This window comes from Hyalella azteca, unplaced genomic scaffold (genome assembly GCF_000764305.2).
Source record: "Hyalella azteca isolate HAZT.00-mixed unplaced genomic scaffold, Hazt_2.0.2 contig15178, whole genome shotgun sequence".
Lineage (NCBI taxonomy): Eukaryota > Metazoa > Arthropoda > Malacostraca > Amphipoda > Hyalellidae > Hyalella > Hyalella azteca.
Window position 1 is genome coordinate 43,836 of NW_025945038.1, and position 13,336 is coordinate 57,171.

General features: G+C 40.6%; 1 protein-coding gene across 1 annotated transcript in view; it reads left to right on the forward strand.

Moving 5' to 3' along the window:
* LOC108664374 (DNA polymerase theta) overlaps nt 1–13,336 on the forward strand; it is a 34,201-nt gene that overhangs the window by 8,640 nt on the left and 12,225 nt on the right. The window contains exons 2-18 of the mRNA XM_018150954.2: nt 1,232–1,441; nt 2,488–2,599; nt 3,028–3,143; nt 3,925–4,049; nt 4,573–4,702; nt 4,968–5,357; nt 5,746–5,890; nt 6,516–6,659; nt 6,957–7,172; nt 7,784–7,920; nt 8,296–8,348; nt 9,458–9,592; nt 10,529–10,679; nt 10,865–11,017; nt 11,552–11,714; nt 12,267–12,510; nt 13,057–13,219. Of these exons, the coding sequence (XP_018006443.1) occupies nt 1,349–1,441; nt 2,488–2,599; nt 3,028–3,143; nt 3,925–4,049; nt 4,573–4,702; nt 4,968–5,357; nt 5,746–5,890; nt 6,516–6,659; nt 6,957–7,172; nt 7,784–7,920; nt 8,296–8,348; nt 9,458–9,592; nt 10,529–10,679; nt 10,865–11,017; nt 11,552–11,714; nt 12,267–12,510; nt 13,057–13,219 (2,670 nt within the window). The 5' untranslated portion in view covers nt 1,232–1,348. The remainder of the gene's footprint in view (nt 1–1,231; nt 1,442–2,487; nt 2,600–3,027; nt 3,144–3,924; nt 4,050–4,572; nt 4,703–4,967; nt 5,358–5,745; nt 5,891–6,515; nt 6,660–6,956; nt 7,173–7,783; nt 7,921–8,295; nt 8,349–9,457; nt 9,593–10,528; nt 10,680–10,864; nt 11,018–11,551; nt 11,715–12,266; nt 12,511–13,056; nt 13,220–13,336) is intronic.

A 13,336-nucleotide genomic window follows, 5' to 3' on the forward strand; every position in this document is an offset into this window, starting at 1 on the left:
AGTGGAGTGACGATATGAACGCAGGGAGCGCGATGTCCTTTGACATACAGATACCCAGGCCTCCCAGCCGGACTGGCAACACAGCTTGTTCAAGAGATTCGCGCTCAAAGCTGACATTGGTGATGGTCGAGAGGGCAGAAACCAACACCTCATCAAACCGCTCCAAATCACCTACCCGCGTATATGCAGGACGCACGTAGGACGTACTGGAGTTTACGTACAGTTTAGGTACATTAAATGTACTAGAATCTGTATTAAATTAGTGCATGGTAGGTTAGTTATGTTAACTGGCTTAGTTCCAATCTGGAATATTAGGTCAGATTTACAAAAATTGCATGTGAAAATATGCAGTTTTTCTTAATTTCAGGCTATAGAAATTGAAATTTGGAAATGTGTATAATTGGCCACAGGCATGGTTGTTTTCTCCTTCAGGAGTGGCTTCTGCACAATTTTCCAATTTGGAGTTGATACGTAAACAAAAGCATGGTGGGAATGGCTGAGGCCTCCAAACTTTTTTCGCCAAGAGCAAACTTTCTGAAACCTTTGCAGGCCAGTCACACCCATTTACTGTTTTTAGTTCATGCGTAACCAGAAATAAACACCTTGCTTGATTTTTGTACACATAATGTTGAACTACATGATATCCTTGGAGGACCGGATGGAATCAGCCGCGGGCTGGAGTTTGGAGTTTGGACTTTGGAGACCCCTGGTCTGAGGCATTGTAGCAGAAAATATTTGATGGTCTCGAGAGATACACAACTGCGTAGTCATTGGCAAACATGTTTTTTTTATAAAGCAGCTTATTTTAATTCCCTGATATATGGTAGGATAGGGTTCAATTGCTTCACTCAGGAAGATGTTGGTTTTTTGGGAAATTTTTCTGTGCATGTATTTGAGGATAATCTCCATGTGATGAAGTGGCCCAGGCATACATTCAGAATAAGAGGACCTATAGGCAGCAAATATTGAACATATTTATTATTATTAGTAAATGTATGTATGTGTATAGTCTGCTGCACTGCAAGAGGATGCAATTGCAGAGCAGCCATCTGCACCAATTGCATTTGCCACCATTAGCAGAGCAGCCATTGAAATTAACAAATAGGATTTTAATGTAACTTGTCCAAAAGAAAGTGTAAGATGAAGCTTGAATGAAGACTTACTGCTAGGAAGATGAAAACTTTAACTATATTTCATTTGTGTCATTTATTAATAACTATTTTCTTTGCAGCTTGCTTAGATTGGTACAAAGAAGTTTACCTGCTATTGTTAACTTGCCTGGACTGACTGACTGCTGAGCTGACACTGGGACTGTTAGACTGGAAGTGGGACTCATGCAGTGTGGGTTATGAATTCATCTATTCAGCTTGGAAGCCATGCAAAAGATTCTGATTTGAGGCCAGGATTGAGCCATTATAATTTGCCAGAAGCAATATATCAGGTAAGTTAAGTCAAAATTTTACCTTCTTCAACATTGAGTTGAGTTATTTATAAACCCTTAACTGTTTTAATCCATCTATATTCTCCTTAGACATTTATATGAGATCTGGATAAGCTCCTCGAATTACATAGTTTTGCTCAATGCAGAACAGCATAGCAGATTATTTTTCAGTACGGTAATATGTAAAATCATGAAAAGTTTTCAAGAGAAAGAATGCTGATTGCTCTGTAGTGATGATTCTGTTGAAAATAAGTCCAGTACGTACAATTCCTTGCAGCTAGAAAGTAATATATTTGTAATTACAATCTCTGGGGTTTGTTGCTAGGGTTATCTTAATGCAAATGTTCAGTTGTTGCTTGGGTTAATAGAATTACATAATATGGTGATAAATTTGTGTAACTTTAAACTAATGAAATAGCTAAACTCTATATTTTCTTTGAAAGAGGCCTGATTACCTTAGTATGACTTTAAATGTGTTTTTAATAAGCTGACCATGTGTGCACATGAATATATATGTACGTATGTATATATGCATAAGAAAGGTAATAGTGCAATGTTTTTGATGAAATTCGGCGACACAGTGTAATTGTGCGACTGCATCAAACTACATTCCAGGTGATTAGTTTATATACAGTTGTGCAACACCAAGAGATAGGTAGTACCTTATATGCAAGTGTGCATTAGGTTAGGGGTTAGGGTAGTAATAAAAAGGGTTTGTTTAGGGTTGGGACAAATACTACAGAGGTTAGGTTCAGCCAGGTCAAGTTTTTTTTCTCATATTTGAATGGCATTTTAAAGTGACAACAATCATAGTTTCAGAATTTAGAATTATTCTGAAACTAGTAAATATATATTTCAAATATATTTCTCCAAATTTCCATTGAGCCAAAACTAAAGCCTAAATTGCCAGTTTTTTCTCTGATTAAAATGCACATGTATTACCATAGTACATAGTGATCATCAATGGAATATTGTGACAACTAAAGGACATTTGAAATGTTAAGATAATAACACCCAATGGTGTTTTGTTTTTGTTTTATGTACAGAAATATGAAGAGAATGGCATCAAAAATTTATTTGAATGGCAACATCAGTGTCTGCAGCTGCCAGATGTTCTACAAGGACGCAACCTGGTTTATTCTGCTCCAACTTCTGCCGGTGATCATTTATTCCAGCTGATGTTATTCAACTAAAACATCAATTTGTTCCACACCATGTAAACTTGATGTACCGTACCTATTCAATATATATGTTGTTAAGAATATGGGTGGAATTGGCATATGCACATGGGTTTCTAGAATATTTTTAGTATCCTAATATCTATCATATCATGAAAATTCCACTTCATGGACTCATTTTTATTGCCATTGGTTATCCATTTCCATGATTGAAACTGATTGTATTTCTTTACATCTCATAAGCTTGCATTTTGATTTCTTATTGAATTTCCATTCAATAACCAGCTCCTATAAAGTTGTTCAACCATGATGGAAGGTACAGGTTTCAATTAAATATTGTGCTCATGTTTAGTTTATTGAAATGTTTTTCCACTTCATTTTTGTATTAAATACGTTTTTATTGCGCAGGCAAAACTCTTGTGGCAGAACTTCTTCTTCTTAAGAGAGTACTGGAGACCAAGAAGAAGGCAATATTTATTGTGCCATTTGTGTCCATGGCAAAAGAAAAAACAAATTATTTGCAGGTGAAATTGCGAATCATTAACACAATCACTAAATATAGTCCTTGTTTGTCACACAGTATTATCAAAGTTTTAGTTTTCCACATAATATTTTGGCATATCTTCATCATTCATACTATGTATGTTGCGATTTTCAGATATGTTTAAAATTTGGCTGTTGTACTTTTTCCAGTAATCATACATGTTCTGAAAAACAAAGAATGACTCGTCTGTCCTTGTGCATCACAAGCGCCACATTTTGGATATTTGCTTCATCTACTAAACAACACTATTCATTGATTGTCCGTATAGAAATCAAAATTCAATAGTTCAACAATCAAATACAATAGAACTAGTCTGTCAATTAATATTGTTCGGTGTCACAACATTGACAATGAGAGAGCAAACATTGACAAATGAACCAATTGGTTCATTTGTGACTCACATTCTGCAGAAGGAAGAATTATCTTAATGAGAACAACCAATTCCTGTTTTAGATTTGAAATCATTGCAATTGAAATATATTTGGTTATTGTTCATCGACTTGTTGATATTTTTTATATGCTCTGATATAGAATATCAAAGACTTCATGTAATGAGCCATAAATGCAAATGGAGTTTCTTCTTAGCTTCTGATTCTCAATTTCTGCTGCTAACTTATAAAATTTTACATTTTTAATGACCTGCCATAATTGCATTTGCACTTTTTTAACTTGTTATACAATATTTAAAGTCGCTTCATTGCCATTTGAAAACATTAACCACCTGTTTTGTTGATATTCCATGAAATATTGTTGATGTGCAGCGGGTATTGAGCGGTGGTGGGGTGGTGGTTGAGGGCTTCATGGGGGGACAGGTGCCTGCTGGAGGCCTCACTAAAGTTGATGTGGCTGTTTGCACCATAGAGAAGGCTAATAATCTATGTAACAGGTCAGTGTCTCTATTTGGATGCAATTTTGTCATACCTGTTTATATTTTTGTGGTTGTACTCTAATTTCCTTCTTATATTTGTTTTACTGAGTTAAGTTGTGGAATGGATTTTATTGAGTTTCTAGCATTTAGCATTTATCAATTGCACACAAAAAATTGATGGCTTCAACAGAGATCGAAAGAACCCAAAATATGCACCAAAAAGGAAGATGGTGACAACAGGCTGGAATTCTAGGATAGTGCATAGAGTTAGTCATTTTTGTGCTGATACATGTCCATCCCCAGACTGTGATTGGTTGTAAGATTGTGATATCATCCTCTCCAGACTGTGATTGGTTATAAGATTGTGATGTCATCCTCTCCAGACTGTGATTGGCTGTGGGATTGTGATATCATCCTCTCCAGACTGTGATTGTTATGTCCAATATGTTCTGTGTTCTGGTTAATTTAACACCCCTCTAAAATTCCAGCCTGAGCCTGACAATGATAACAAGAAATACAGTACAAGATTCTTATTATGCAGGATGATGCAGGAGGGAACGCTGGGTGACATTAGCGTTGTTGTGGTTGACGAGCTTCACCTGGTGTCGGATGGGCAGAGAGGTTACCTGCTGGAACTCTTGCTCACCAAACTACGCTTCTCTTCTCTCAAAGTAAACAGTTTGGGTTATTGCCTGATAGTTTTATATGCTTTTTAATGTTGTACACTAAATTTGAAGCACAAGTTATCATTTGTCTGGATTTTTGATACACGGTATAAAAATTTCCTAGACAAATCCTAAGTGTGAAAAAGCTGGGAATTTTTTGTTGAAGCAGCGGGATCACTGCACAATTAGCCATTCATAACGGCTCTGTTATCCATTCTTTACGACTTAAGCATTGTGTTCAAAATCTGTTCATGAATTTTTTTCATTCCAGGCTGAACGTCTTCAACTGAGTGGGCACGAGAAAACCAATACTTTATTATCAACTCATGGTGACGCTTTAGAAGGAACTCCTTTACTAGTCTCACAACAGGGGCATCGCGAAAACAGACACCACTCGTTATTTTTCTCTCAGGAAAATGGCGGCACAGACACGGCATCTACAAATAATCATCTCTTGAACTCCAAGTTTAGGCGCCTACAAATCATTGGCATGTCTGCTACTTTGCCGAACGTGTCCTTGCTAGCAGAGTGGCTAGACGCAGCTCTCTATGTGACCGACCATCGCCCTGTGCCCTTGACACATCTCCTCCTCAATGAGGGCTCACTCTTCACTACAGACATGAAACTCATCCAGAAACTTCCCTACGAAAAATCGGCAAAAGTGTGTTTCTGCTACTGGGTCGTAATAAATGAGCTCTATGTTTCTTTTAGTATAACCGGTATCAATTTTTCGATCAAATTGTTAAATAAGCATTTTATAAAAGTTTACCTCTCTTATTAAGGTCATTTCTACTCATTTTTCAAATATTTCAGTTTCTATAATGTGCCGACTATGCTTGCATTCTAAACACTAAAATTGTTTTTACTTCTGATGCAGCTCAGTGGGATGTAGGTGTGGTAGGTACGTATCTAATACAGCCAACTCGCCATACATTCTGTTTACAACAAAGATGCATATGTGTTGATATTTTTTTTAATTGGTCTATGAATGGCATTAATGGCAGGTTACCGTAATTGCGCATTTTTTTATTAGCTTTGTTATTGGCCAGGACCCCGACGGAGTGCTTGGGCTGTGTGTGCAGACGCTGCTGGAGGGCTTCTCGGTCCTGGTGTTCTGTGCGTCACGAGCTCGCACCGAGTCCCTGGCCGTGGCCATCGCCAGACACGTGTACACGCTCGGCAGCTCTGCCTCAGGTAGTGTATAGCTCTGCCTCAGGTAGTGTATAGCTCTGCTTCAGGTAGTGTATTGCTCTGCCTCAGGTAGTGTACAGCTCTGCCTCAGGTTGTGTATAGCTCTGCCTCAGGTAGTGTATAGCTCTGCTTCAGGTAGTGTATAGCTCTGCCTCAGGTAGTGTACAGCTCTGCCTCAGGTAGTGTATAGCTCTGCCTCAGGTAGTGTATAGCTCTGCTTCAGGTAGTGTATAGCTCTGCCTCAGGTAGTGTACAGCTCTGCCTCAGGTTGTGTATAGCTCTGCCTCAGATATTGGGTATGGTGAAGCCTAAGCTTCAGCAACAAACCAATATGGCCTAATCAACCCTGACTCCATTACACTAGTAATTTCATGTCATTGTAGTTCACTAATTACTCCGTCCGTGGTTACAGTCAGTAAAAAAAGATGCAACGTTTTATCTATAAATATCATTACCTTAAGCCATGCTATTCATTTATATGCTGAGTAACAAGAGTGAGAATCAGTTTACTGAAGCTAAAATTCCTTTCTTCATTGTTAACTAAAATGGTTTAAGATTTTTCACATTGGTAACTACGATTAGTCAATTACCAAATTAAAAGTTCCATCAAATTTCCTTGGTGCTGCAGTGGCTCCGTGCCATGAAGCGATCAGAAAGACGTTGGATGCGGCCTCCCTGACGCGTGTGCTGCAGGTGCTGCACGACTCTCCTGCTGGGCTCGACAAGACCTTGGCCTGCAGCCTGCAGTATGGCGCCGCCTTCCACCATGCAGGTGTACATCTTACCTATCGTGTTGTTCAGTCGTGTTGTTCAGTCGTGTTGTTCAGTCGTGCTGTTCAGTCGTGTTGTTCAGTCGTGTTGTTCAGTTGTGCTGTTCAGTCGTGTTGTACCGGTACCTCAATTAAAATTACCCCACTCTTCATGTGTTGCTTATGGGCACCTCAATTATTAATAATATTTGACTTGTTTAGGTTCGTTGTTTTGGGTTTTAATTGTTTAATCTGTTGGGGATGAGGCATGGTAAATATCATTTGATTTCATTGCATTTGACAGTTATTTGTGCGCGCAGGACTGACTACAGAAGAGCGGGACATCATCGAGGCGAGCTTCCGGGCTGGCATCGTGCGGGTGTTGGTGGCAACCTCAACCCTGTCTTCAGGGGTGAACCTCCCCGCCCGCCGTGTTATTATCCGCTCGCCCTTCTCAGCCGCGGGGCGCCCTCTGGACCCTCTGGCCTACCACCAGATGGCGGGGCGTGCCGGCAGGAAGGGTGTTGATACCCAAGGTCAGTTACTGGGGTTTACAGTAATAATTATCTCTCATAATTAAACATGCGTTAACTTTTTTTGTGTAAGCAGACTGACACAATCGTCCAATTAAAATAGTTTTCACAAGTTAAAGTTTGAAGCTCATCGTCTAGTTTGGTGTAAATGAAAAAATTCTTATCTTTTGGTGTGTTTTAAGACAAGCTTCAGTTTTCCGTTGCTTAATAGAAAATGAAGGAAAAATTACCTTTTACAGATGAGAAATAAAGTGACAAATTCTACTTTTTAATTTATTCAAACCCAATGTCATACTCTAAATGACAAGTTCCAATTCGTTATTAACATAATGATTATGTACTTTTAATGAAGTATTCCCTCTTGCTCGTAATTTTAGTGGCGGGTCTGTTTCCTGTGCTGAAGCTTGGCTCTGGGTTATCTGCTCTCTTCAATTGTCAGCTGATGGCTGTTAAATGTTATTAATTTCTTGTCGTTTCTCCGTGTCATCGCTTCTTGTTAAATTTTACTGTTAATTAGTATATTATTGATTCTTATGCTGATTATTTAGTATAAATTACTATTATTATACGATATCTCATATCAGGTGAATTATCAATATTATTGTACCGGGCAGGCGAGTGCGTGCTGGTGTGCAGCGGGCGGCAGGAGCTGACGGTTGGACGTGAACTCGTCACGGCGCCTCTGCCTCATGTCACCAGCTGCCTCACCGCCCACAGCCTCACCTCAGCCCTGAAGAGGGCGTTGCTGGAGGTGAGTAACGCTGCCTCATTGCCCACTGCCTGGTGAGGCCCTGAAGAGGGCGTTGCTGGAGGTGAGTAAGGCTGCCTCACTGCCCACTGCCTGGTGAGGCAGTCTGTGGGCGGTGGATGTAACTAGGTGAGGCGTGTGACGTTATGAGTGAGTTGTGAGTGTGGCGTGAGTCGTGGTCGTTAATTACGCCTGTTACTGATGATAATAACCAGTCGTGCGCACTACGCACCACTGGGTGTGCCGAACTCATTATTGAATATACTGGAGTATATGTGTTGAATATACCTAACATACATATTGCTGAAGAAAAACTTAATGTGTTCAATAACACCCCTGTAGTTATTAATATGCTCATCAATGTATCATTTGCTGCAGGTTGTCGTGAGCGGCGCGGCGACGTCGCTCCCTGATCTCCTCGACTACTGCAGGTTCGGTCCGCTAATTTCATTGATATTTGGGGGGAAACACTGATAGATTTCTGTGCAATGTTCATGTAGTAATAATCGAGCATAACTATTGATACTTATCCCTGTCACATGATACAAAGAAGATTCAATACATAACTCGTGTGGGTAGCAACGGAAGAATTTAAAATTGAATCCTCAGCCAATAAATATCCTATATTTTTTATTATGTGACGAGAAGAGTTATTGCATTAATTTTATTACAGGAATTTCTTTTGGCATGAATTTCTTGTCTTATAAGAAATATTTAGGCTATTTTTTCCTTTTTTTGATAACAGGAAAATTTCTCAAGATATGGAGAAAGTCCCAAATTTGTGATACATTTTAATATGCGCAACTACGGTATAAGCAGCAGCACAATTGCAAAATTGATCTTCAATAAAAAGCCAATTTGCGTGTGATTGCTACTAATGATTGCTACTTCCAGGTGTTAAACACTTTAAAATGAGGAAAATCTTACAGAAATTCCGCGTAACTTGCTCTATAACTCCTAATATTTATATCTCTCTCTAATTCTGTATACAGAATGATTCAATGAAGCTGAATTTGATTTAATTTTTATACCAAAGAATTATGAGCATTACCTACTTATTTAAATGTTGATATAGATGTTAATACTACAATGGCCCCAGTTATTGCCTATGTGACGCATTCTCTCACATGCTTTACTACGATTATACCCAAAACTTGATATTAATTCTAATTCCCGCCCTATCTGTATTGTTTACACAAACTTTCTTTTAATAAAACATTAATTTAAACACACTCAGAAACATGTGAAACTTTATCAAAATATCGAGGTATTTTTAGCGCTCTTTCTCATTTATGGAAAAATGCACTATTGTGCTCGCCCTGTCCGTCCGTCCGTCCGTCTGTCTGTCCGACCGTGACTTCACGTTTTCGTCGACGAGAAAATGCGCTCTCTGTCACTCACTGCAGTGAGTATACTGAGTTATATTGTTTTCCTTAGTGTGAGTCATCTTGACCCAGTAAAATATCGCCGAAAGTTTGTTATGTGCAGGAAGTGTTTCACTATTCAAATAATATTATCAAGTTATTTCATTTGAGTGCAGGTGTACGTTGCTCGCGGCCTGTATTGCTGAGCGTCGTCGTGATGACGGCGCGGGTGACGACGATGGTGTAGGTGGACTGGAAGGCAACACTGTTCAGTCGTGTATAAAGTATCTCCTTGACAACGAGTTCATAAGGTGGGGCCATTCTCAAGTTTCTATGACATCTACAAACTTTTTTAACTTAATTTAGAAGAATGTTCCTTTTACGTTTGATGTTTAAAACTATAATTTCCCGCTTTATAATGGTTTTGGCATTTTTTAAATATAATGTTCACCTAATTCATCACTTACTTCTGCCCTGCCAGGTAATTGAATGACAAGAAAACCAATGATTTACAACCGGTCAATTTTTACCACTGTAATTTGTGTGCTTGTGGAGAAAATTCATTGATAATATAGAATAAATTATATACGAACAGCAGTAACAGCGGTTAATATATCAGTAGACAACGATTGTCTTTAGTCTCTACCGGTAACTGTCGTTACCGAGCGTGTAGGTACGAATAGTATAGGAAAATGGTTAATCTATTGACAGGAACCGCGTCAACGGTAAATGAATGTACAGTGAAGAGGTTCTAGAATCCGAATTCGAGTGAGGATAACCTGGTGTTGTACTATCGAAACTCGCCTAACTACACATTGAGGCTCAAGTACACAACTAGCGCCTAGGTACATGTAGCGGCCTTAGTACAAGTATCGGCCTAAGTACACATAGCGGCCTAAGTACGCGTAGCATCAACTTCTCGTCTGTGATCGGTGGGTTTAGCTTGATAATCCGTCAGTGATTGACTGACCTGGCCCTATACTTTCAAAAAAGTTAAGAGATCGTAAGTTCATCAGCCAATCATTGACGGCCTTTCAAGCAAAATCCACCAATCATAGACAAGAAAATAGAACGTAAGTACTTACGTTCACTTCGAACGTAAGTACTTACGTTCTTACTTAGTACTTACGTTCACTTAGAACGTAAGTACTTATAGAAAATAGAACGTAAGTACTTACGTTCACTTAGCGAGTTTTGAAAGTATGGCGCCTGGTTACTAACTTGTAACTCTTATCTCTTCTGGGCAGTCGGTCTGGGGAGGAGCTGAGCAGCTCGCCGCTGGGGCGCGCTGTCCTGCGCTCAGGCTTGTCTCCTGACGAAGGTCTGCTCGTCTTCGCAGAGCTCCACGCCGCCCGTCGCTGCCTCGTCCTTGATACTGACTTCCACCTCGTCATGCTCGTGAGTGATGCTCACTTCCACCTCGTCATGCTCGTGAGTGATGCTCACTTTCATCTCGCCATGCTTCTGAGTGATGCCGGTAAGACTATAAAGTACTTATGGCAAGATGTTGTAAAGAATTAGTCGTGTAAGTACAAGTATGTTGTAGTTTAGCTTCATTTGAGGTAATGGACTCCTGTCTCCAGGTGACGCCGATCTACATAAGCTGTGAGCCCGACTGGCTGGCGCTGCTGGGGGTGTGGGAGGCGCTGCCTGCTGCCATCAGGAGAGTGGCGTCCCTGCTGGGCGTCAGGGAGAGCTTCATCGTGCAGGCTGTCAAGGGCACCATCAGCATAAAGGTGGGTCATGGGTCACCATCAAGGTGCAAGGGATAATTCCATTCAGTGGTAATCATGTGTCACCAGAAATGGTCGGAAAGCTCTAGTCTTAGCAGCTTAGAAAGTAGACAATTCCCACCTGCCTTGCTTTACAGGCGGCACAAAATTCCAGTCATAATTAAAAAAACAGTATTTTAATACCAATCAACGTATATAGATCCCTCATGATACATTTTTCAAGTATCTCCCGAATCTCGGTGTTATGTACAGGGCCAACAGTGAAAGAAAGACTGGGCCGCCTGACATAAAGAATTCATGTTATTCACGCGATTTTGTCATCACGCGATGATTGACTACAACTGTAAACCCTCACAATAGGCTCTTCTTCGTGGTACTTGAGCCAATGTTTTTACAGAAGACCAAACATTATAAAATTGTATCACCAAATTAATCTGAGTAGTAGTCATAGGTTCTGTATCAATCATCGATGAACTTCCATACATATTTACGCAACCCAATGCTGTTCGGATAATCACTCAATTATTTCACTTTCAGTCTGAGCAACAGGCGACGCAGTTACGTCTGCAGAAGCGCTTCTATACGGCATTAGCCCTACACGACCTACTGCAGGAGGTGCCGCTACCTGACGTGGCTTCTAAATTTAACATCAACAAGGGGCTGCTTCAGAGTCTGCAGCAGTCGGCTGCCACCTTCGCTGGTGGGTTCTTCTCCTGCATCCTTGCCAAAAACATTGACCATGCAGTCAATAACTGAACTGATGTGTCCCATCACCCATTGATGCAGCATATTGTCTTCTTTCAAATCTCACTGAAAGGAACGGTAACTTTCCGCGCAAATGGAGAAGGAAGATTGAGCGTGGGCAAAGAAGACTGACATTTCGCCAGCGCAAATGGAGAAGGAAGATTCAGCGTGGGCAAAGAAGACTGACATTTCGCCATTCTTCTTTCTTAATCTGTTTCCACACTATCTAACCCTTGCCTCCCTCCAGCCAGAACTTTTCTGCTTGCTAATCCTTCTTTCTTCTTAACCATCAAGTCGAGTATCTGACTCCAGAGTATCTGAGTATCTGACTACAGCAACATGTTGCAGGGATGCTGAAGGTGTATCTGACTACAGCAATATGTAGCAGGGATGCTGAAGGTGTATCTGACTACAGCAACATGTTGCAGGGATGGTGAAAGTGTATCTGACTACAGCAATATGTTGCAGGGATGGTGAAGGTGTATCTGACTACAGCAATATGTTGCAGGGATGGTGAAAGTGTTCTGCTCGTGTCTGGGATGGCGCAGTTTATGGCTGCTGGTGCAGGAGTTCGAAGGCTGCCTCCAGTTCGGTGTACGTCGCGAGCTGTGCGACCTGGCGCAGCTGCCGCACGTGTCGAGCAGCACCGCGCGACGTCTCTTCTCCGCAGGCATCACCTCCCTGCACCAGCTGGCCACCACCTCCCACAGACAGCTCGTCGCCCTGCTCGAGAAGAGCGCCCCTTTCGCCAGGTGGAGTCTAATCATTCACAGAAGACATGTATAATGCTAAGCGAAAGAGAAAAAATGATTAGTCAGAAAAACATTAATACTATAAGTAAAAATTATGTATTTGGAATTGTGTTAATGATTTAGTCAAAAAATGAGATCGTTTCAAATTAACCTAAACTGAAGAAAAGCGTCCTCCTACTTTGGTAACTAGAAAAAATATCCGTTGTGCGATGTTCTTTAAAGTGGAATGTAAGAAGTCCTAGTGGAGAATGGCATTAAGATGAATTGATCAGTGAGAATACTCGTCGCCAATTGCTCAAAATGTTCAACCACTTCTGAGTCATTCATTCGAAAATGCATTATAAGTTCGTAACGTAATAATGCGTTGATTGTTAAGCCTGACCTGTGTTTTGCAGCGATCATTTCTTTTGTTCTGAAAATCTTGCTACATCTAACGATTCAAAATTGCCTTAGGCAGGGATAAAATTTCAGGTCCTCAGGTTCATAAACCCTCATTTTAACACATAAAACTTCACAAGTTCTAAAATACCTCGATTTCTCTTACAGTCGTGCCCATGGAGACCAGTCAGCTGCTCTTAAGAAGAACAAGCAGAAGCGAGAAGAAGGTGGGCCAGAGGGCGGGGGCCTGGTATGGGTTGAAGGAGTGGGCCTCACGTCTATTGCTCAAGAAGCCCACCTCATCCTAAATGATGCCCGCACCCACCTCATGGTAAGTGGGCCTCACGTCTATTGCCCAAGGAATTGATTTTATGTGTTGAATCATGGTAAAAAATTAAGCTGTCTAAACTTCAACGCTTTAGAAATCTCGGGACGCTGTCCGTTTTTT